The sequence below is a fragment of the Pseudonaja textilis genome, chromosome Z (assembly GCF_049901715.1).
Source record: "Pseudonaja textilis isolate UNSWEBS1 chromosome Z, rPseTex1.2, whole genome shotgun sequence".
Lineage (NCBI taxonomy): Eukaryota > Metazoa > Chordata > Lepidosauria > Squamata > Elapidae > Pseudonaja > Pseudonaja textilis.
The window spans coordinates 61116467-61140324 of NC_142008.1; the positions used below are offsets into that span (position 1 = coordinate 61116467).

General features: G+C 38.7%; 1 protein-coding gene across 7 annotated transcripts in view; it reads left to right on the forward strand.

Annotated features, from left to right (window-relative positions):
* The window catches only part of MLH1 (mutL homolog 1), a 67545-nt gene that overhangs the window by 22581 nt on the left and 21106 nt on the right, over positions 1-23858 (forward strand). For 6 of the 7 annotated variants that reach the window (XM_026720597.2, XM_087918201.1, XM_087918202.1 and 3 more), the window contains 6 exons: positions 2628-2700; positions 4212-4303; positions 9679-9721; positions 13859-13947; positions 22412-22524; positions 23750-23843. In XM_026720597.2, the coding sequence (XP_026576382.1) occupies positions 2628-2700; positions 4212-4303; positions 9679-9721; positions 13859-13947; positions 22412-22524; positions 23750-23843 (504 nt within the window). Of the gene's footprint in view, positions 1-2627; positions 2701-4211; positions 4304-7656; positions 7778-9678; positions 9722-13858; positions 13948-22411; positions 22525-23749; positions 23844-23858 lie in introns of those variants that run through there. The other variant, XM_087918204.1, reaches the window with a different exon arrangement.

A 23858-nucleotide genomic window follows, 5' to 3' on the forward strand; every position in this document is an offset into this window, starting at 1 on the left:
CAAAAAGAAAACAAATTTATTGCAGGGATAGGACTTAGGCTTGGACGTTCATACTTTTTACCCAAGATGCCTCTGATAAGGGATAGCACTTCCATTGGAGTTGTCTCCTGTGCCACCTCAAATCGAGGATTTCCTGCACCTCATAATGGGTTTGGCCTTCTGTGACCACGGGCCTGGGGGCTCACTGACTAGAGTTGACACTGACATTTAAAAGCAGCAGCCAAAGATCAGGGCCACCACAGATCTGGTGACCAGGTAAATGAGGTGAGTGCAAGGGGGCAGAACACAAGATTAGTACTTAACATGAGGTCGCATTCCCTGTCCTGCTCTCCCCTTGCCTCCCATATCTCCCATTTTCCGACACCACTAAACTAGACTCCTCCTCTGCCTTCCCTGAAAACCATTCTATCCCCCATCACTAGCATTCTTTCTTACAAAAGGGTAAACCTCCTCCAATTGACAAACCATCGGCAAGGTGAGCCTTACAGGCAGTATAGCATTTGCTCTCAGTGCCTTCAAACTCACACCACCCCTTCCTCACTGCCACAGAAGGGTCACATCCAGCACCCCCTTATCTCACAACACACTCATAATACATCCACCCAATGCCCAAACATCGCTCTTCCCAGTTCTTTCCCACCAAGCAGGGAGCCCCCCAGTTCACCCAGGGGAGAGGGACCAATACACTTGCCTCTCAGCCAACTTTCTCTTCCAGCCTTGAATTCCCTGAACACCCTTTCCAGGCCTGATTATAGAACATTCAGAAGATTGCAAAAAATAGTCAGAAGAGTAGCCAGAAAGCCTGCTATGCAGTGCTAGATATTGTAGCAGCTGTGTAGTCCTACAATGTCTCCTGAAGTTCACACAATTCCAAGCTGCCACTCCCCAGTTAAACCTCAAAGAATCCCAACTTCACCTACCACATTCCACAGTATTAGTGACCCCTTCACATTGCGTAGACCAGATCGACGCCACGCTGGCACTGTTACCTTTTTGCACTGGGTAGACCAGGCCGAAGCAACACTGGCCTGATCTTTCTTTTTTGCATTGGGTAGACTGGGCTGAAGCCTCACTGGCCTGATCTCTCTTTGCACTGGGTAGACAGTCAAAGTTACGCTGGCTCTTCATATTGGGTAGACCAGACTGAAGCTATAAGCTGGCTTGATCTCTGTTCATACTGGGCAGCCCGGGCCAAAGCTATGCTGGCCTGATCTTTCCTCTTCACACTGGTAGACCCGGCCGAAGCTAGGTTGGCTGATCTTTCCTCTTCGCACTGGGTAGATTGCTCTGAAGCTATGCTGGTCTGATCTTTCCTCTTCACACTGGTAGACCGGGCCGAAGCTACGTTGGTTGATCTTTCCTCTTCACACTGGTAGACTGGTCTGAAGCTATGCTGGCTGATCTTTCCTCTTCTCACTGGTAGACCAGGCCGAAGCTATGTTGGCTGATCTAATTATCCTCAATTCATTAACAAGTTTCCCCTTATTTAATAATTAGAATATATAAATATGTATATAAAATATAAATATAATATGGTCTAATGTAAATAACTACCCTCTAATTCTCTAATCCTTAATTCCTAATTTTACAAATCTCTAATTTTTATAGATAAATTTATAAGATTATGTAAATATAAACTTATTTCATTAATCAAAATTTAGTCAATCAAAAATCAATAATCATTTCATCAGTTGGTTTCACCCCTCCAGAGTACTTTCCTCAGTTCAGTTATCTCGAAAGCCAAATTGCTATGTAATAGTTATTCTCCTCTCCTGCTCAATGGACTCTGATTGCTTCTGTTACATCAGCTACTGCCTCTTCCGTTCCTCTCTGTCACTGTCACTATGAAATACAAGTGGTTTAGAAGCTATCATCTGTTTCAACACAATCCAGCTTTTCCTTTTAAGTCTAAGTGTCTTTTAAAAGTCTCTAATCTTTTTTCGGCTTCTTTGTTCGTTCCGATTCACCAAGTTCCACTCTGGCAAATCCTCCGCTCCCTGTGGACTGCTCATACAGGTCCACTTACCGCTTTTTTCTTTGTTCGTTCCGATTCACCAAGCTCCACTCTGGCAAATCCTCCGCTCCCTGTGACTGCTCACTGCCCACTTACCACTTTTTATCGGAGCATCGATCTACTTTCTTCCTCTCTCTCCCTCCACTAATTATGAACCTTCTTTTAAAGCAGTCCCTGATCGTTGCTTGCGATCTCCACACCACCAAGACCAATTTAATTTAAAATTCTTTTTCCTTCTTTCAATTGGGCTGTTGTGAGGCCACCATTCAGAGATGGCAGCTGCTTATGCATTGAGCTCCAAGGGTATCTCTCGCTCTCTGCCACACTGCTCCTCAAGTTTCCCCACACCATCACAGATCTCTTTGGGATCTGTGTACCCCTCAGGAGTCCTCTCAATGCTAAGGAAAAGGTTAGAGAATGGAGCCCGTTCTTTGCCTCTCACCGTCACGATCAACTGAAGTTCCATTTTCTTTCTTTTTTTTAATGAACCTGCTAAGAAATAGTTTTGATTCTCTTTGGCCTTAAATATTACAAAACAGAAATAGTGAAAGTTGTATAGTCTCCATTTGTTCTTGAAACTTGGACAGATAACTCTGTTTTGTTTTATTATCAGGGCAAATTACTCTGATGGAAAACTGAAGAGTGTTCCAAAACCTTGTGCAGGAAACCAAGGAACTCAAATCACAGTAGGTTACTTCCTTTTTTAGTGTTTATAATTTTGGAGCAGCCACATTCCTGCCTTGTCCAGTGTCTTTACACTCCAGTGCTAACTTTATTTTAGTTTATCACAGCAGGAATGCATCATTGTAGACAGCTGGGAGTGGAGGATTTGCTGTGGTTAACCTCAAACATGTTTTTTGAAGCAGCTGTTATTGCTGAAAACACATGGAGGGGTAATAACAAGAATATCCCCTTTCAGTAACAAACCTTCTAAATTATAATATTGAAAAGAATGATGTGCAAATCCCTTATAGCATGGGCGTCAAACTTGCGTCATGTTAGTGCCCCATAACATGTTGTGATATTTTTTCCCTTCGTGGAGCTTGGGTAGATGTGGCCTGCCTGTGATAAACACAAAATGCCTACAGTTTTTTGTGGACTTTGTAATAGTGTCTTAACCGAAAGTGACACGCTCTCTCTTCTCTCTCCCCTCATGTATGTATGCATATACACATATTGTTATCTGTGACAGTGTTGTCACCCTAAAAATCTTAGTGCAAACACTGCAGGCCAGTGATATTGGAGGATCCAATATGAGAGAATGTTAAAATTCAATTTATTTCATTAACTGCTGTTTTACTCAGATTGTTCCCATAATTCAAGATATGCTTTATGAATAATAGTGAGATTTTATAATAAGTGCAAATCTGATATAGGATAATAGTTGCAATAGTAGCAAACAAAATATGGAAAATGATGTAATATATTTTAATATTGAACTCCCAACCATATGATGTAAGATAACTGTAAACAGAAATAAGTTGTAGGGAGTTTCTGGAAGAGTTTCTTGTAGAGAGTTTCTGGAAGAAATCTCAGGAATGTAATAATATTTGCTAGTAATTTTGAAGAAAGGTACATAGATCCTTATTGAGTATACTAAAATATTTAATTATGGAAACAAATGAGATTGTATAACATTGTAGCCAAAATTGATTATGCTAAATATTGAAAAGTAATAACTTAATCAGAAATTGAATAGGAAAACATGGTATAAGTGTATAATGATAGATACTTTAATCCATTATTTTTTATGAGAGGCAATGCTAAATATAATTCGGGTTAAACTTGTCAACTATTATTGGGAAAAAAATCTGTTTTTTATTACACCATAACCAGAAACTTTTTCAATTAGGTTATATTATCTTATATTCATAGTGTATTGCAATTGATATTTGTATTAATGTAAAAGTCTCATGTAAAAGCAGAGGCTGAATTTAAATACAGTGATATGCTGCTTCATGACATTCAAATAATATTTTTCTAGACCTTGCAGGGAGAGACAATATTGTGGGTCCTAGAAAACATTGAGACAAATAGAGCAGGATTAAGTGGAGCAAGACAAACTATGTGAATACTCTATGTGATTGGCAAAATTTTCTTTTTTTATGCTTCACAATAAAATACTATTCTTGTAACCTTACTTTGGTTTTTGAATTTTTTGTTTGTTTGTATTAAACTCTGTTGTTTCCCTCGATAGGTTGAAGATCTATTTTACAATGTAGCCACCAGGAGAAAAGCTTTTAAAAATCCTTGTGAAGAATATGCAAAAATACTGGACGTTGTCAGCAGGTGATCTACTTAAAAGGAGAGTTGCTTTTTGTTAGATTGGAACATTCTTCTCCTTTTAGCCAAGAATTATATATTTGATAAATTAAAAAGCCATGTAGCAATAGAGATAACAATTGGATCATAGATTTGAGAAGATATTCTCATAATCGTTGAGGAAAACTCAGGAACAATTGATACAAATATTTGAAAGTAACTGTAAAAGCGCTAACACTAATTGGCCTAGTGAATTTATTCTATTCTCATGGTTGTAAAGCCAACAAAGGCTGTGCCAAATGATAATAGAACTTTCATTCCGAGACATATAGTTGATTACAAGTCATTTAATATTCCTCAGAATGTGCACATTAAATTTTTTAATTATTTATACATTTTCTCTTTACATACATAAATGTTTTGTGAACAGTGTGTTGTCTGGGTTAACTTGCTTATATAATACTATTTTTCCAGTTCCTAGTTTCTACCTCTGTTGTCTAGCCATTTGTAAAACAAGACCCATGTTCAAAAATAGTCTTTGTCTTCTTTTTTTTTTTAATCTTCAGTGTCAGTCTGTCCATTTCTCCACAGTTCTTCATTTTTCCAGTGCTGTGCAAATACAATTCTTGCTCCTGTCAAGACATGTAATATTAAATATACATTCTCTTTCTCATATTTTTCTGGCATTATGCTTAACAAAAATAATTCTGGCTTATACTCTATATGCTGTTTTAACATTTTTTCTAACCATGTGTGCATTTTCATCCAAACTTGTGTTGCTTTTGGACATGTCCACCACATGTATCATGTGCCCGGTCTTTGATTACATTTTCAACATTTGCCGGATCTGTTTTTAAACATCTTTGCTAACCTCACCAGCGGTTAGAATATTTTGCACAAGTTTTTCTTATAAGTAGTTGCCATTGTCAATTTGTAGTCTCTTTCCCAGATCTTTTGCCAATTATCCAATCCTATTGTATATCCAACATTTTTTGCCCATACTATCATTTTCTCTTTTACCTGCTCATCTTCCATTTTTAAACTTAATAAGAAGTTATATATTTTATTAGCTTTTCATCTGTGGCTAACGTTATTTGCTCTTTATAAAAGTTATAAGTCTTAAATCTTTCTCATACCTTGTTTGCATTTGCATACGTGGCCACCATGACAAATCAACACCTTGATTCTGTAGTTCTCATTTGGTTTTAAGTTCCCCATCTTCATTCAAAATATCTATATATTAATTTTTTTTCAGGTTTACTAAATTTGGGTGAATAAATGCTTCCATTGTTGAAAGTCAACCTGCTATTTTCATATAAATTTTTGCTTTCAGCTTTTCACCCTAAAAGTGGAGCATTCCTTATATAATGTATGAAAATATCTGTGAATCTTGTTTTTATCATACTATAGAAAAGCATGCTAACTGGAGATCATGACCTTCCAAAACAATAATCTTCTATGTTAGAGTTATCCATTCTTTCATTCACATTAATGCAGAAGCTTGGTAGTAAAGCTCCCAATCTGGTAGCCCCAAACCCCCATTATTCTTAGAATCTTACAACATTCTCAATCTTATTCTAGCTTTTTTCCCTTGCCAAATAAAATTCAAAATTATTGTGCTGGCTCATCAAAGTATTTTTCTTTCTACTTTTATAGGGATTGTTTGAAACAAAAAAAGTAATTTCAGCAAAATATTCATTTTTATAGTTGCTATTCTTGTTACCTAGAGATGAAATTGACAACATACATTGGATCATGGAGAAAGCTAGGGAGTTACCAGAAAAACATCTGCTTCATTGACTATGCTAAAAGCCTTTGTAATGTGGATCATGACAAAGAGATGGGAATGCCAGACCATCTTATTTGTCTCTTGAGAAATCTATATGCAGGTCAAGAAGCAACAGTGAGAACTGGACATGGAACCATTGATTGGTTCAAAATTGGGAAAGGAATCCGGCAAGGCTGTATACTGTCACCCTGTCTATTTAACTTATATGCAGAGCACATCATGAGAAAGGTGGGGCTAGATGAATCACAAGTTGGAAATAAGATTGCTGGGAAATATCAACAACCTCAGATGCGGAGATGACACCACTCTAATGGCAGAAAGTGAAGAGGAACTAAAGAGCCTCTTGACGCAGATAAAGAAGGAGAATGCAAAAGTTGCCTTGAAACTCAACATTAAGAAAACTAAGATTATGGCATCCAGCCCTCTCAATTCCTAGCAAATAGATGGGGAGGAAATGGAGATAGTGACAGGTTTTATTTTCCTGGGCTCCAAGATCACCATGGATGAGGACTACAGCCAAGAAATTAAAAGATGCTCCTGAGAAGGAAAGCTATGGCAAACCTAGATAACATACTAAAAAGCAGAGATCATCCTGCCAACAAAAGTGTATATAGTCAAGATTATGGTTTTTCCTAGTTGCAATGTACGGCTGTGAAAGTTGGACTATAAGGAAGACTGAGCGCCAAAGAGTTGAGGTCTTTGAACTTTGGTGCTGGAGAAGATTCCTGGGAGCCCCTTGAACTGCAAGACAATCAAATCAGCCAGTCATGGAGGAGATCAATCTTGACTGTTCTTTAGAAGGTTAGATTCTGAAGATGAAACTCAAATACTTTGGCCACCTAATGAGAAGGAAGGATTCAGAGCCTTAATGCTGGGAATGATTGAGGACAAAAGAAGAAGGGGACGGTAGAGAATGAGTTGGCTGGATGGAGTCACTGAAGCAGTCTGCGTGAGCTTAAATGGACTCTGGGGGATTGATACAGGACTGGAAGGCCTGGAGGAACGTTGTCCATGGGGTCGTGATGGGTCAGACATGACTTTGCAACGATCAACAACAATTCTTCCTGCCATTGATAATTGCAAATTTTTCCATTTCTCCAAATCCAGTTTAATTTGTTGCAGTAGTCTTATATAGTTATCTTCTTTGATTGTTCCACATCTTGCTGTTAAATATATTCCCAAGTATTTTACTTTCTTAACTATCTGAAGGTCTATCTTCTTTGTCAATTCAGTTTTCTGTTTATCTGTAAGGTTTTTAACTATTATTTCAGTTTTTTCATTGTTTATTTTCAATCCTGCTACTTCTCCATATTGTATTCTTTTCATTAACAGGACCAGTTTCCAATGATTCTTCTAAGATAATACCAATTCATCCGCAAATGCTTGTAATTTATATTTTTCCCTTCTTATTTCCATGCCTTTTATTTCTGGATCTTGTCTAATATTCCTGTTTAACACATCCAATGTTAATATGAATAGTAATGGGGACAATGGCAGGGTGGATTTGATTTAAATCATTATTTAAATCACTAGTAAAAAGCCATGATTTAAATCAATTTTAATCGTAATTTTAAAAGAGCAACTGTCATCTCTGTCCCACAGCAGTTCCTCCTCTGACCTGCTGTTGCCTCAGTGACAGTTCCATTCACTTTAATGGGACAGCTGGTGAGCGGATGCCCACTAACAGACACTGCCATGATGGATCTAAACAGGTGACAGGCGCTCTTTAAATATAAGGCCTCATTCTTGCTGGTAGTTAGAATCTTTAATATTATTATTTACAGACAAAATAAGGTTTGCTATTTAGCTTGCAGAGCTTGAATGAGTTGTAAATTTTTGTGGAATATACAGCCTCATGCTATATAACTAAGCTCCATTTCATGCTGAATAAACTAAATGTATCTTAAATAGAAAACTATAGATAGATTTTTACTTCAAAAGCATTTTATTAAAATAAATTTGATAAAAATAAAAATCCAATTTAAATTTAAAAAATCCAATTTAAAATTCAAAAATCTAATATTTTGATTTTTTTGAAAAAATCATTTTTATCCACACTGATACTCTGTTACAATTTGGTTTTAAACTTATATAAACTCCAATATTAAATCTATCTTTTAAAAAAGATAGTTTAAAGTCAACCATTTTTATAATCCAACTTTTTCTTTCAATGTCTTGTCCAGATGTGTGTATAATGTTTCACTTTTCTTCTCTCACTTCTCCGATTATTCGATCAAACGATGATTGTAATCCAGAATGGCTCTCCAAACTCCCCAATATCAGTCCAAAAAACCAATGAAAATACCAAAAAATCAAAACAAAAACCAATTCACTCAGTAACTAAACAGTTCCACAAATCCAACAATATTTATAATCCACAAGATTGAACGAGCTTCAAAACATGCCTCCTGTCCCCAACAAAAAATTAAATGGCATTGTGGTGTTATCTCTCCTATTTATCTATTTCAATTTTATTTGTCTTCCCTCCCTCTCCCCTGCTCCCCCCCCCCCCGTTCACTTCAATCTGTGTAATAACTTTTTTTCACCAGTAGATGTCGTTCCAGCTTTATCTTCGAGCTTTTAAGGCTAAAGCTAAACTTTACTTGTCAAATAGTTCACTTAAAAAGAAAGTCATTCCAAGTATTCAAAAGTATTTTCAATATTTTAGGTTACTTTCTAAGTTATAGTATTCCAATCCAATCTTTTTATATAATATTTAATATTCTTCCATTTAGAATTCTGTTTCTTTTCTGGATCTGTTGTTTGTCTCTTTAAGTGTTAACTCTACAGTCCTTTTAGAGGTGGGAATAAAAATCCCTACCTCTAGCCTTAAAAGAGTTCCTTAGTTTCAAAAATATCTTTATTTCGAGAATAAATCTCCCAAGGTAGAGAATGGAAAAGTCTCACCCACTCGCTGTCCACGGATCAACTAGTTCGTGCTTTCTCTTTTGGTTGTCATAGGCTTCGATTGGACCAGTATGGCTGGCCCTTCCTGTGTCAGTCTAGAGGGTGCCCTCAGATCTAGTGAGAAGACTGATGTCTTCTCGTGATTGACAAGGGATCCCTCCTTTTTCTGCCACACCGTCAAGAGTGACTTTGGCCCCTAAGGGCTCCCAGGTGAAGAGAAATCATCTAGGCTTAGCGGTGCCCTGCTTTTTCCTGGCTGTCTCACCATGATGTCATCCGGAAGTCATTAAACATTCCTCAGAATGTGCTTATTTAATTTTAGAACTTATCATTTAGCAGCTCTTAATATATAATGAAACTTAAACGTGTCCTGATGTTATCATGTTAAAAAAATTGTTCCACTTCATTATTGTTGCTTTGCAGGCAGTGAAATACAATATTTGATGCCATGATGCCTGCTTACTTTTATCATATATTACTATGGGGAAAAGATACAGTATACATGATACAGTATACAAGATACAGTATACAGTCCTATTCCATTCTGTGACAGCCATGTGCCTTCCATCCACCTTTTATGGATTAGGCCTAACTCATATTCAGTTTGATATATCAATATCAGTTTACACATGCTTCAATAATAGTTTTTTCAATGTCTGTCTGGTTATCTACATTTGTTTTTCTTTTTATATATTCTACACACTAGGTATGCTATTCACAATTCTGGCATCAGTTTTTCTGTTAAAAAGGTATTTTTTTTAATTTTTCTTCAATATTTTTAAAATAGTATTATATTTGAATGTTTAATAATTAAGAAACCTCTAGGGAGTAAATGTTTAGATCAAGCTCATTTTAAAAAGTATAAGAGATTATTTTTGTTTTCAGAGTCTTTAAATTATTAACAATTATTTCAAGTAACTGTTTATTAAGGTTCCTTAAATCTACATTCTAATAAATATATATGTAGGAAGAAAATCTAAATCTAAATAGATGATTCTAGAAGTGTGCATGTGGATGTTATATTCTAATAGTTTGCATATGGATGTTATGTTAATCTTCTTGAGCTGGGTTCTTTTTTTTTTTTTTTGTATACATAAAGTCCTTGACAACCAGTCAACGTCCTCCATATCTCCTGTACTAATTACGTTGTCTAGTATAACAAACATTTGCAATCCCCAAAACTAGCTCCAACAACACATTATACCCAGTAGTGGATTCCAATTTTTTTCCTACTGGTTTTATGAGAGCTTGCTTCGCATGCAGCACTCAAAAACCACCCTCTGTGTCAGTGCTGGTGAGGTGAGCTGTTTTTTAGCTCAGCTGAGGCGCGGCAATTCATTCTGCCGCACGAATCAGCTGAGTTAAAAGACAAGGGAATATAGGAGAGGAAATGGTGGAGGTGGGTAGGGCCAGCCAGAGGTAGTATTTGCTGGTTCTCTGAACTACTCAAAATTTCCACTACTGGTACGCCAGGACTGGTCTGAACCAACTGAATACCACCTCTGATTATACTGACATATGACCGCAACATATTGTATAATATTGATTATAGAAACAAACTTAATATTCTAGTACTAACTACAGATTTGTGTCCATTTGTTTAATGATGGTCTAAAATCATGATGCCCTCAGCAAGGGTACTTTATGGCCTGTAAGGCACTTCTGACCATCACAAAATATTGCACCACCACCTGTGTGTTCATGTATTGCGACTTGGGTGCTTGGCAATTTATTGGCAGTTACAATCAGTTGCTAAGAGCCCTGTGAACTATTTACAATTTTTGTCAGCTTCCCCAGAAAGTAAATGGGGGAGACTGCCAAGGAATATTGCAAGTTGCTGCTGCCTGCTAAAACAACACCCTCTTGTGTCTGGGGATTGGCTGAAAGAGTGGAACTGAGCTACTTTGGTAGGTGCAGAAAAGGAGCTCATATCCCAAAGGTCCTTCAGCCCACCAAAACAGTTCCCTTCCACACATAGAAAGGAGTTGAATTTGGCAGGCACTTCTTTCTCTGCATCTGCTTAATGATCCGGGAGATCATTTAACGATTGAAACCAAGAATGCTAGGATTGCAGCCACTGAGCAAAACAGTTGTGTGGGTGTCTTGCTTAATGATGTGTTGTTCAGCAACTAATATTCCAGTCTCAGTTGTGGCCATAAGTTGAGTTACCTGTAGATATAAAGTATAGGTAATCCCCAGGTTACGAGCGTTCCCTTAGCAAACATTCAAAGTTCTAGGCCTCCTTTTTCACCATGAACTGTATGAGGATGGCTTTGTTGATGAAAAAGAAGGCCCAGAGGGCTGCATGCACCATTCCAGGCCTCCTTCCTCACCACCAAACTGCTTGAGGACAGCTTTACCAACAAAAAAGGTGCGGAGGACCGCACGCACCATTTTGGGCCTCCTTTCCTATCCCCAAATTGCTTGAGGAAGGCTTCAGTGATGAAAAAGGAGGTGTGAAGGGCCACACGTTCCATTCCTGACCTCCTTTTTCGCCACCAAACTGCTTGAGGAAGGCTTTGGCGATAAAATAGGGAGCAGGCAAAGAAACAGGCTGTAGAGAAGACAGATCTTCATCAGGTAAATTACTTGGTGTGGCAAGATTGGGGGGACACACCGATTGTGGGGATCCCAGGAGAGGGAGAATGAGATATCTGTGGTTGAGGGAGGCTTTGATGGTCTGAAGCAGATGACCTGTTCCATCACTAGGCCCCCTCATGGCTTTCCCCACCCCAAGATACCTTACGTGCACTTAATGAGCCACATATTCGATTAGCAAATGCATGGGTGAAAGGAAGGAGTGATCACGTTCAAGGTACAAGATTCACTCCCACAAATCCTCAGGTTACGAATGGAATGGGCAGGCTCTATTACATTTGTAATTCTACGACATCTGTATTCATTGAAGCATACAGAGGCACAGCTGTTTAATAATTAGATTGGATATTCCAGCCAGGTAGGTTACAAAGGAAAATATTGTAAATATCAATTTCTTTTATCACCAAAATAATTCAGAAAAAAATCATTATGTTTTCTGACAAAAATCATGTATTAAGAAGCAGGCACAACACTGTCAAGTCTACAATAGAAATGCTGTGGAGCTGACTAACTTTAGTCCTTATGTTAAGAATGGGGACTTCTGCAGGAATTGCATAGCTCAGGTACCATAACCAGATGTACAAAAATCTATTGATTGGCCCTCTTCATTGGCCCAAGAAGAAACCTGCTGGTACCTGTGACCAGATTATTTAATGTTCTAGTTCAGTGATGGCCAATCTTTTCAGCACCAAGTGCCCAAAGCGTGTGCATGCGCATCCACAAATACAATATGTATGCATCCCCTGCGCATGCATCCCGGCCCCACACGTGTGCGCGTTCCTGTGCACGTGCCCCCTCCCGAGCACGCACGGCAGGACCTGAACATCTGCTGGCTGGCAGGAGGCACATGCACAACAGAACTGAGCTGGGGTGACAATTCACGTACCCACAGAGTTTTGTGTGCCACCTCTGGCACACGTGCCATAGGTTCGCCATCACGGTTCTAGTTGAAAGCAGCTCAGACACCACTGAGGTGATTTTTATCTTTTATTGGTTTTGGTTTTTAACAGATGAGATCTTATATAAAAAGAGAAAGGGAAAAGTAATGTTAAAGCAGAGGTCGGGTGAAAAGAGAGAAGATTCCAGAGAAAGGGACTTAAATGAGCAAATCAGTGGTACAAGTTTCTGCCTTTTTAATTGATTGTTTTCAGACAGAGTAGCATCCACTGCCAGGTTTCTCTCCTGGTTTTCAGTAACAATGTACAGGTAATCCTTGACTTATGACCACAGTTGAGCCCAAAATTTCCAATGCTAAATAAGACAGTTGTTAACTGAATTTTGCCCCACTTTATGACCTTTCTTGCCACATTTATCAAGGAATTCAAGTTGATAATTAATAACATGGTTATTAAGTGAATCTGGCTTTCCCATTGACTTTGCTTATCAGAAAGTTACAAAAGATGAACCATAAATACATTCCAGTTGTCAAGTCCCCGAATTTTGATCACATGACCATGGAGGTACTGCAAAATTGTAATTGTGAAAAAATGTCATAACTCATGTTTTCAGCGCCATTGCAACTTTGAATGGTCACTAAATGAATGATTGTAAGTCTGGAACTACTTATACTTTATTCTGGTCCCTGCCTTATGCCCTTATTTTGTTCAATATTACCAAGTATCAGAGGCTAAGGGAGAAAGCCACTGATACAAGGTTGTGGGGAAGGGAAAAAGAAGGCGTCAAGTCCTCTATCTTGTGGGAGAGTGAACTTACATCTAAAAAGGGTTTTATAAATATTGCAATCCAGCTCATATTATTAGAAGCAAAAAACTACATCCACTAATTTCCAAAAGTGTGACAGAAAGAGATGCATTAAGTGTTTTGAGTAGCATGTGTATATGGTTGACATTTAAAAGCAGATGCTGTTCAGAATTCTTTTGCTGTCACCTTAATCTTTCTTTAATTTAAACAAAGCTCAAGGAGATATATTTCCAGGCTGATCTGTTAACATGTTACATGAAAGATAGTTAATTTTCTTATACTTATTATAAAACATTTATAAAAAGATACACTGAAAGTTGGTTCTCCAGAGTCAAGAATAATGATGACGTTGCTTTGATAAGATTAGGAATGAAAGAAAAAAATTAAGTTTTCACACGAGATCATACGAGCTGTTTTGTTTTAGAGCAGGGACCTTAAATCTTGCCATCTTAGAAAAGGGGATTTTAGAAGCAAAATGCTTATAAAAGATGCACAAAATCCCAGGAAAATTCTGTGAATTTTTATTCATCTACTTTTTTCATATGTATTAAAAGCATTGGTAATTGCATGCTATCTTCTCTTTGTAGCAAGGTGATACAGTTGCAGATGTAAGAACACTGTCAAGTAATACAGCTATCGACAATATTCGGTCTGTCTTTGGAAATGCTGTTAGCAGGTATAGTTAAAATGTGATGTATCTTATAATCTAATTATGAGTATTACTATGCCCATAATTTTAGTGTAGTATGATTCACATGCTATAATAAATGGAAAGTAGGTTCAAGACATCTTCAGCCTTAAAAATTCACTGAAGGATTTTGCATAGGCATTAGTTGTTAACATACGGTATCTCAAGGTTGCTATTATGAGAAAATTTGGAGGAAGAATGCTTTATATGCCACAAGAATTCCTGGAGGAATGGTACATAAATTCTACCACTTAAAATAAACATCCCAGCTAAAAATGTTGAAAAGTGTCAATTTATGGAAAATACAATAGATAAGCATTCAAAGATTTTGTTGGAAAAAATGGAAAGTACTGAGTATGCCATCTCAGTTCCTGGAGACATGAGATATAATTCACTTTAAAAAAAAATAGGTTTATTACATGGAATTATTGAGGTAGCTAAAGATGATCTCTTCTGTTGTGTCTCTTTTCTTGAGAGAGCTATTGGGTTGTGCTGAAAGGACTGATTAGACTAAAAAAATCAGGCAGGTGTGCCTTTCATGAATGGTTGTATCTATTTCAAACAAAACATCCTTAACTAAGTTTTCAGTTCTTTGAGATCTTCCCTTATAGTAATAGGAAGAATCTTTCCCATAATCAAAACAGATAATACAGAAAGAGAAGGGTTATTATTTTTTCTTGTAGAATTTTTCTTAGCTATATCATAGAGATCAGAGAGAGATTGTTCTTCGGTATAGAAATGGTAATTATAGTTTTGGACTGAACAGTTACTGTTTCTGTTAAGCTAGCAGAAGTAGGCTTACATGATCATGAAGTGCTTTCCAAGATGGCAGCAATGGAGGAAGTTACATTGTGGGGAGAAAAATTGCTATTAAACTAGGTAGGAGAAGAGGTGGAGAGGGAAAGATAACTAATAGAAAAAGGAAAAAAAGACTGGAAAAAGGAAAGAGGAAGATTAGAGAAATTAGTTGGCTGAGGTAGCTAAAGATGATCTCTTCTGTTGTGTCTCTTTTCTGAAGAGAGCTATTGGGTTGTGCTGAAAGGGGTAATTTCTGAAGAAATTGGGAGAGAGAGAAGCCCAGCTGCACCCAAGAGGCCTGAGAAGCCCAGCTCATCCAGGAGGCCTACCCAAGAGACTAAGTTAAATGAATAATAAACAAGCACAAAAAGGCAGAAAAAAAGATAGAAAAAAAGAGAAAGAAACATAATTTTTTTACCCCCAAAAGAACCAGCAAAAAGAAACTCATGGAACAGGTGACTGATACTATTCCATGTATGTGCTTTATGACCAAAGAATACCCAAATTATACAGGGATGGGCTGCACCTCACGAAATCAAGGAAAAATATACTCAGAAAAAGATTGGTCCAACTAATCAGAAGGGCTTTTTAAAATTGAAGGGTGAGGTTGACCAATCTTTAAAATCTCTGGAACACAAAACCAATCATAAATCCCAAGAAAATAAATAATAAGGTAGATAGTGATGAGAAAAAAGAAAAACTCAACAACTAGGAGATGCAGGAAACGTATCCAAGGAGAGGTATAAAAGTCTTAAATGCTTATATACACATGCTCAAAGCTTGGGAAACAAACAGGATAAACTAGAAGCAATAGTACACAAAGGCAGTTATGACATAGCCATTACAGAAACCTGGTGGGATGAAACCCATGACTGAAATGGACTTGAATCAATACAAATTGCTCAAGAGAAACATTTTTTAAAAAGGAAGTGGAGTTGCACTATATGTAAGAGATCACTCACTACATACTACAGAAATGCACACAATCAAAGATAAAATATGGGTCAATATAAAAGGGGGGGAAAAGTGACATTGCCATAGGTGTATATTACAGGCCGCCCAACCAATCAGAAGAAATAGATGAAATCTTTGCCAACCAATTAACAAATGTATGGAGGAAGCATACCACAATAGTAGTGGGAGACTATCCAGATATCAACTGGGAGACTAATTTCTAATCTAGCCGATAATTTTGTCATCCAAAAGGTAGAGGAGGAACTAGAAGTAAAGCTATACTGGATCTAATTCTTACTAATAGAGAAAAAGTGATTGAGGAAGTTGAAGCTGAAGTTGAACCTTGGATGAAAGTGACCACATCATACTGGAGTTCAATATAATGCAAACACAAGCAATAGAAAATAATTCAAACAGTGTCTTAAACTTTAAAAGAGGGTTTTTTTTAACAAACTCAGAGCCTAGGAAAGATTCCATGGATGAAAATCCTAAAGGGAAAAACAAGTCAAGAAACGTGGGAAACTGAAAAGTCTAGCCCAGCACAATACCACTCAAAACAAAACAAAACAAGAAATCAAAGAAGAAACTAGCAAGGCTGCCCAAACTGAAAGACAAAAAGGACAAGTGCAAAAATGGAAAGAGGGACACTTAACTAAGGCTGATTATCAGCAGATAGCCAGAACATTGCAAAGATGAAGTCAGGAAAGCAAAGGCTCAGAATGAACAAAGATGTGCAACAAAAGTAAAAGATAATAAAGATTTTTTCCAATGTATTAATAACAAAAAAGTCAAGGAAACAGAAGGTCCACTAAAGAGAGAAGATGGCAAAGAAGTAACAGGCAGTAGAGAAAAAGCAGAGCTGCTTAACATTCTTTACATCAGTCTTCAAGCAAAAAGTTTATAGCCCAATGCATCAAAAAAAAAACAACATTACTACTGTAAAAGACAATCTAGAAAGAAAAATTAAAATAAGCAAGAAAATAATAAGGGAATACCTATCTGACCTTGACAAATATAAATCACCAGGACCTCACAGATTACACCCCAGAATTCTGAAGGAGCTGGCAGATGTTTTTTCAAAACTATTGTACCATATCTTTCAAAAAACCTGGAGCACCAGGAATTACCTGAGGATTAGATAAGGGCTGGTGTGGTTTCCATCTTCAAGAAAGGGCGGTGGGGAGGGGAACAGACCCAGGAAACTACAGATCAAGCAGTTTAACATCAATACCTGGGAAGATTCTAGAAAAGATAATAAAAAAGAGATCTGCGAACAACTAGAAGCAAATTAAGTTATAACTAGTAGCCAGTACAAGTTTGTTAAGAACAGATCATTCCAAACAATCATTTCATTCTTTGATAAAGTCACTAAATTAGTAGACCAATGAAATGCTGTGGACATAGTATACATAGATTTCAGTAAGGATTTGACAAAGTAGACGACAACGTACTTCTGGGTTAGCTAGAGAAATGTGGAATAGACACCATCATTACCAGATGGATTTGTAACTGGCTGACCAACCATACTCAATTAGTAGTTCTTAATGTTATTACATCCACATGGACAGAAGTAGAGGAATACCACAAGGCTCTGTTTTGGGCCCAGTACTCTTCAATATCTTCATAAATGACTTAGATGAGGGAATGGAAGGGTAACTCATTGAATTTGCAGATGACACTAAACTGGCAGGAATAGCCAGCACCCCAGAAGACAAGTTCTGGATATAAAAATATATTGACAGACTTGAACAATGGGCCCTATCCAGTTTCATTTCAATGTGAAGAAAAGCAGTTTTACATTTAGGCAGGAAAAAAATCAAAGATATACGTATATATTAGGTGAGACCTGGCTCAAAAACAGTAACTGTGAGAGGGACCTTGGAGTCCTAGTGGAGGATCACTTGAATGTCACTTGAACCTGCAGTGTGCAGCTGCTGCAAAAAAACTAATACAATTCTGGATTGTATAAACCGGCATAGAATCAAGATCATGTGAAGTACTAGTACATCTTTATAAAACCTTAGTAAAACCACACCTGGAATACTCCAAACGATTTTGGCCACCATACTACAAAAAAGATGTTAAGACTTTGGAAAAAGTTCCGAAAAGAGTAAGATGATCAAAGGCCTGGAGACAAAAACATGAAGAATGACTACAGGGTTTGGGTTTGGCTAGTCTAAAGAAAAGAAGAATTGGGGTGACATGATAACAGTATTCCAGTATTTGAGGAGTTGCCACAAAGAAGAGGGGGTAAAATTATTCTTCAAAACACCAGAGGGCAGGACAAGAAATAATGGTTGTAAACTAACCAAAGAGAGAAGCAAGTTGTAATTAAGGAGAAACTTCCTAACAGTGAGGACAATTAACCAGTGGAACAGCTTGCCTCCAGAAATCGTGGGTGTTCCATCACTGGATGGTTTTAAGAAGAGTCTAGACAGTCACTTATTTAAAATGGTGTAAGTTCTCCTGCTTGAGCAGGGAACTAGACTAGAAGACCTTCCAGTTTATTCTATTCTATTTGATCATTGAGGGTTTTTTGCATTGCTTAATCTGCTCCCATTTTTCTCTTGATAAATCTGCTCACTTTTGATTTGTGAAAGAACATAGCTTAAAGATATAAATGCTTACAACAAATTTTAAATAACTTTTTGGATGCATATTAACTATCTTTTAAAATTAAAATAGCAGGTGTTAATACACAGGGAGCCAATTTGGTTTAATGGTTAAGGCACCAGGTAATAAACAGGAGACTGAGTTTTAGATCTTCCTTTGGCATGGAAGCCGGCTGGGTGACTTTGGGCCAGATACTTTCTTTTATCCCACCCCACCCCACAGGGTTGTTTTGTGGGGAAAACAGGAGGAAGGACTATTTTGAATGCTCACCACCTTGAGTTATTTATAAAAATAATAAAAGTGAGATATAAATAGATAAATAATAGTTGGGCAAGGCTTGAATAAGATTCCTTGCATCTATTGATGTTCTGATATTCATTAGTTTAGACTAGTGTAGTTTAGATCTTATTATCATCTAAACCTGAGACCAGAATCATAGTGTCTCTGCACAAATGTATCACCAGGCAATCATTTTAGGGTTTGCCAACACCTCCTAGGTTTGTAAAATATTTATTTTTAAAGTTTTTTTTAAAAAAGCTTTATCAACTAAAAAGCAGCGGCCTAGATTCCCTGCTTTCATCCCTTCCCCTTTTCCTTTTCCACATAAAAAATGATGCGGCTGCTTAAGACCAACCAAACTAGCAAATTTGTGTTTAAGATTAAACAAATTAGTTTTAGTTTAATTTATTTAAGGGCCATATGAAATGGATTGGCTTTTTAAAAAAGCATTACTTGAAATAAATGGATTCAAGATAACATTATTTAGCACTTCTCCCAAATCTATCTATCTATCTATGAATGCGAAATGCCACTCACACATCATCACAAATTCTCCAGAACCGTGAAGCCTACAAACTTGAAATTTGGCATGTATGTTTCTCTTGGCTTCTAAGTGCTCACTAAGAAGGGATTTTTCAAAATGACCATCAGAGTATTAGTATTTCATATATTATTAACATGCTCTGATGCTAAGGAATACTCCTCCCTACCTGAAAAGAAATCTGTTCCAAATGCAAAACTCAAGCAGAGGAGTGGAGTTTCAGTTTTAGTTTCACAGCACCAAGCAACTTTAGTAGAGAACGGTTGACCTAAGCCACGCCCAGACTCCTTGCTGTTACCTTCTTGCTCGCACAGCAAATACTGTTTACTTTCCAAATAGCCCTCAACTCTCTCACACACTGACAGGATGCTACCCAGATGAATATCGATGGATGCTGGTAGGCAGAGACAGAATTTTCCCCCCTTATTTTCCTCCCCCAAAATTAAGCCTGACCACATAGTTTCGTAGCGAAGCATGGGTATCGAGCTAGTCATAATATATACATGTTTAATAGTGCACAAAAGGGTTAGAACACTTTGAGATAGCTGATTTATAGTAATTATCTTGTTAACTGATTTTTGAGCATGATTGGAGTAACTTATTTTTCTTCATAGATAAAATGAATGGACTCTTCTAAAATAATTATTTCTTGGTTTTTTTTGCATATGCAAAAGTGTAAAGGGAAGGGCACTTTGGAGTTTATGAAAGGCTAGTTCATGATTATCTAGTTATAGTTTAAGTGGGCAGTGTGCTTCTAAAAACAATTTAAGGCGGTTCCCTAAAATTGTACATTACAAACAAAATTTCTACAGGAGGTATGAAAATAACTATAAGAATATCTGAACATAGTTTTATTTTATGAGTAAAGAACTTCGACTAATTTTTACAGTGACTTTAATTACTGTTGTATCTAAAACTTAATTACTGATTAGTAGTAGTAATAATCATTAAAGATATACTGTAGAACAAGGGTTTCAACTCAAGGCCCATGGCCTGGATCTGGCCCACGATGTGTTCAGATCTGGTCCCTGTGGCTATCTTGGAAATTATAGGGGGATGGCCACATCACTTCGACCCAGCACATGCCATCCTGGTATGCGCGGTGCACACAGGAGGAAGCGGGTACACATGTGCACAAGCCCTGCCCACCGCATCCCCGGCATGCATGTGTGTGTGCACAGGAGTGACGGGCCAGCGTTGCCTCGTCCCATCACTTGCCCCTCAGCTGCCACTGCCACCACCTCTTATGGATCAGGGGGACCCAGCTGCCACTGCCACCATCAGTGGCCTGTTCCCCAAGAGACAACGATCCTGCAGGCTTCCCCCTCCTCACCAGCCCCACCATTACAGCCCTCCACCTGAGTGCCAGCCCACTCCTCTGGCCGCTGCCCCATGATCCTCTTGCTCTCCCATCTGCTCTGCATCCAGCAGCAGTTACAGCCCCCCGCTCGGAGAGGGTGAGCTGGGTGGAGAGTCCTGATGCTGTGGCTGGAGTAGCCATTCTTGGCCTGGCCAGAGAATGAGGGGCAGGTGAGCTTCATGGTGGCTGCACTCTCCCCCTCCATTCTCCCTTTCCCAATGGGAGCTCCAGGCTCTGCATCCCTTGCCCTCTGGAGCTGCATAGATCCTGCCTTCCCATGCTCCCAACAACCCCGTGAGGCAGGCCAACCTCCGCTGGGTCTCTTCCATGGAAATCTTCCTTGACAAGCCTGGAGGAGGTGATGAAGGGGGCAGCAGCAGAGACTAAACCCAGCGAGCCTTCACCGCTCCATAAAGAGGCGCCATGCCTGGATGGGTACACTTTGGCTCCATAGGGCCACCCTGTAAGTGGCAGAGTGGCTCGGAGATCATGGGGCAAGTCGGCAGGCTGTTGCCCAAACTGATGCTCGAGGCTCAAAAGCTCACTTCCCTCGAAAGGACCTCTTCCTCCAGCCTTAGGATGGCGCCTCTTTCTATCCTGCCATCTGCTGCGCTTTAGGGAAGCCTGGCCAGGTGCCACATGTTGGGTCTGGTAGTGGGCAGGGAAGCACAGCACCCTCTCCCTCTTCCTGCTAGGCTTGCTGTCAAAGCACCACTCATGTGCTGTTGTGGTTCGTTGACAGCCAGTGAAGATGGCAGTCGAGTCAGATGAGTCAAAGGAAATGAAGGGGGTGCTTGGGTTTCCATTGGAGCCAGCAGAGGTCTTTGAGGAACAGAAGGTCTCAGAGCCAGATGCAGAGCAGGGCCCATCTACTCATGCTCAAGCAGAGAGACAGTTGTTTTGGGGGCCAGAGATGAGAAAGGGGGAAGAACTATCCCAGATGTGCATATGTGCAAAGAGGTGTGGAGAGTAGAACAATGCAGGACTGAGGACCAGCTATCTAGGAAAAGGAGACGTTAATAAGATCCTCCCTAGCTGGGATATAAGGAGGTGGGGTGTGGGAGGCGTGGTTGTCAGAGACATCCATTCATGCTCCAGAATAGTTTCCTCTGGTGATTCCTTGCCAGAATTTCCTTGCCACTAACCAGAACTCTTTGTGTTGGGTCAGGACTCTTTGTGTTGGGATTGAAGTGCTAATTGAGGCTTTCTGCTGGGAATTCGGAAACTGTACAGCTTGTGAATCACCTACAGATATGGGACCTGGAGTTTTGTCAATGAATACTGTGAATTCCTGTCTTTCTAAATAAAAAGGGTTTTTTCTTCATGAGTATGCTGTTGAGTGGGGCTTGTGAAGGCTGGGTCAATATGATGAAACTCAGCACCACAGCCTTTTCTAGCTGGCCAGCTAAGAGGCCAAACAGGCTGTGGCTACAGCCAGAAACCATCCCCCCTGCACACAAAGGGTGGTGAGTGCATGGTGGCTGATGGTTTCTGACTGTAGCTGCCCCGCCCCCTGCCTGACCTCTCCTCATCCTGCAGAACAAATATCCCATCCAATGGAGACCCCTTGATTCCCTAACCGTGCTCAGGTACCACCCACATGAGCAATGTCAAGTTGGCCATGCCCCCAGTTGGCTGCGACCACTCTGGCCACACCCCTCCTCCTCCCCTCCAGCCCCAGAGGACAATCACAATGCTGAACTGGCCCTCAATAAAATCGAGTTTGACACCCCTGATATGGAAGATGTAATCTGGCCTTATCTGGGGTTATATATTAGAAAACAGTGGAATCATGAGCAGAATATGTGCTGCATGTTTAATAATTATTAATTACAATAGTTTTAGTGTGTTCTTAAAGGTGTTTTATTTAAAAAACAAAGGAATAATTTTTATTTTAATATCTTTAGAGAATTGATTAAAGTGGGCTGTGAAGATGCAACATTGGCTTTTAAAATGAAAGGTTTGGTAACAAATGCAAATTATTCCATGAAGAAGTGTATCTTTTTACTTTTTGTAAATCGTAAGTACAAATATATTCAATTCCATATTTTCACTGAATGTTTAAGGAATACTTTTAGTCATTAGAGATCCATTTTTGTCATTAATCCCATCCTGAAACTACTGGTGTTCTTTTTTCTAAATAGTTCATGTGTTGAAGTTAAAATATTTTTTTAAAAAAATAGCAATAACTATAGCACTAAATCTTAATGAAATAGCTTGATCTAAAAATGAAGAAAAAAAGCTCCCATTCATGTTTTTGCATTATAATAGTCAATCTTCATAGAAATGTTAAAAAAGGAAAAGAAAAAATGTATACATTTTTGTGTACATAACCCCTAATATGTTTCTGAAAGCCCAATGTAGTCTTCAACTAATTATGCAGCTTGGATCTGAGGAAACAAATAAGGTCCTGGATCAAGGTATAAGTTGATTTGATTTAATATAGTTAAAATGAAGTATATTAGAAGTGTAATTTTCAACCTACTTTGGTTTTCCTTAATATTTAATTAATACTGCTCTAGCACAGGGGTCCTCAAACCATGGCCCATGGGACAGATACAGCCCGCCGAGGCAATGCAACTGTCCCATACGCAATGGTGATTAAGCCCTGCCCCCTGCCCCTCCCCTCCCAACCAGTCCTTGTGTGACTGGCTGTGCTCGCATTGCCCCTCCTCCAGTTGTCACCTTTCCGGCGCATGGAGGACTGCTCACCGTAAGGGTGAAGAGTTGTGGGTAAGGTCTGCTCATTGCAAAGGTAAGGCTGAAGAGTGGGCCATAAGTGGGTGGGGAAGGCAGCTGGCCAGCAGCACAGCCACATGATCCCTGGCTGCCTGCAGCAGCTGAGCTACTGAGAATCTGGGTAGAAATGTGGGCTGGGGAAGGGGCTGAGCGCCATCAGCCTTACCTTCCAACCCACAAGGCTTGAAAGCTTTTTGCAGATGCCCACCAGTGTAAGGCTGACGGCGAGGGAGGGAGACACACTCTGCACCCACTGCACTCTGTCATTAAAACAAAAAGATCTTGGTTCCAAATCATTGAGTTTGTCTTTTAAGGATATTTGTTGAATGTGATGTCCTGATTACATACAATTTTTAAGAACATTTTTACAGTCATAAAATTTAACTTTTTAATTATATATTTGGCATAGGTTTTTTTTGTATATAAAGCTAAGCTTATTCAGAAATGGATATTAAATGATAATTTGGAAAAGATAATTAAAACAATTTTGTCTATTGTCTTTGCAGATCGATTGGTAGAGTCAACTGCCTTGCGCAGAGGGCTAGAGACTGTATATGCTGCTTATTTACCCAAAAACACGTATCCATTTTTATATATAAGGTAATACTGAGAAAT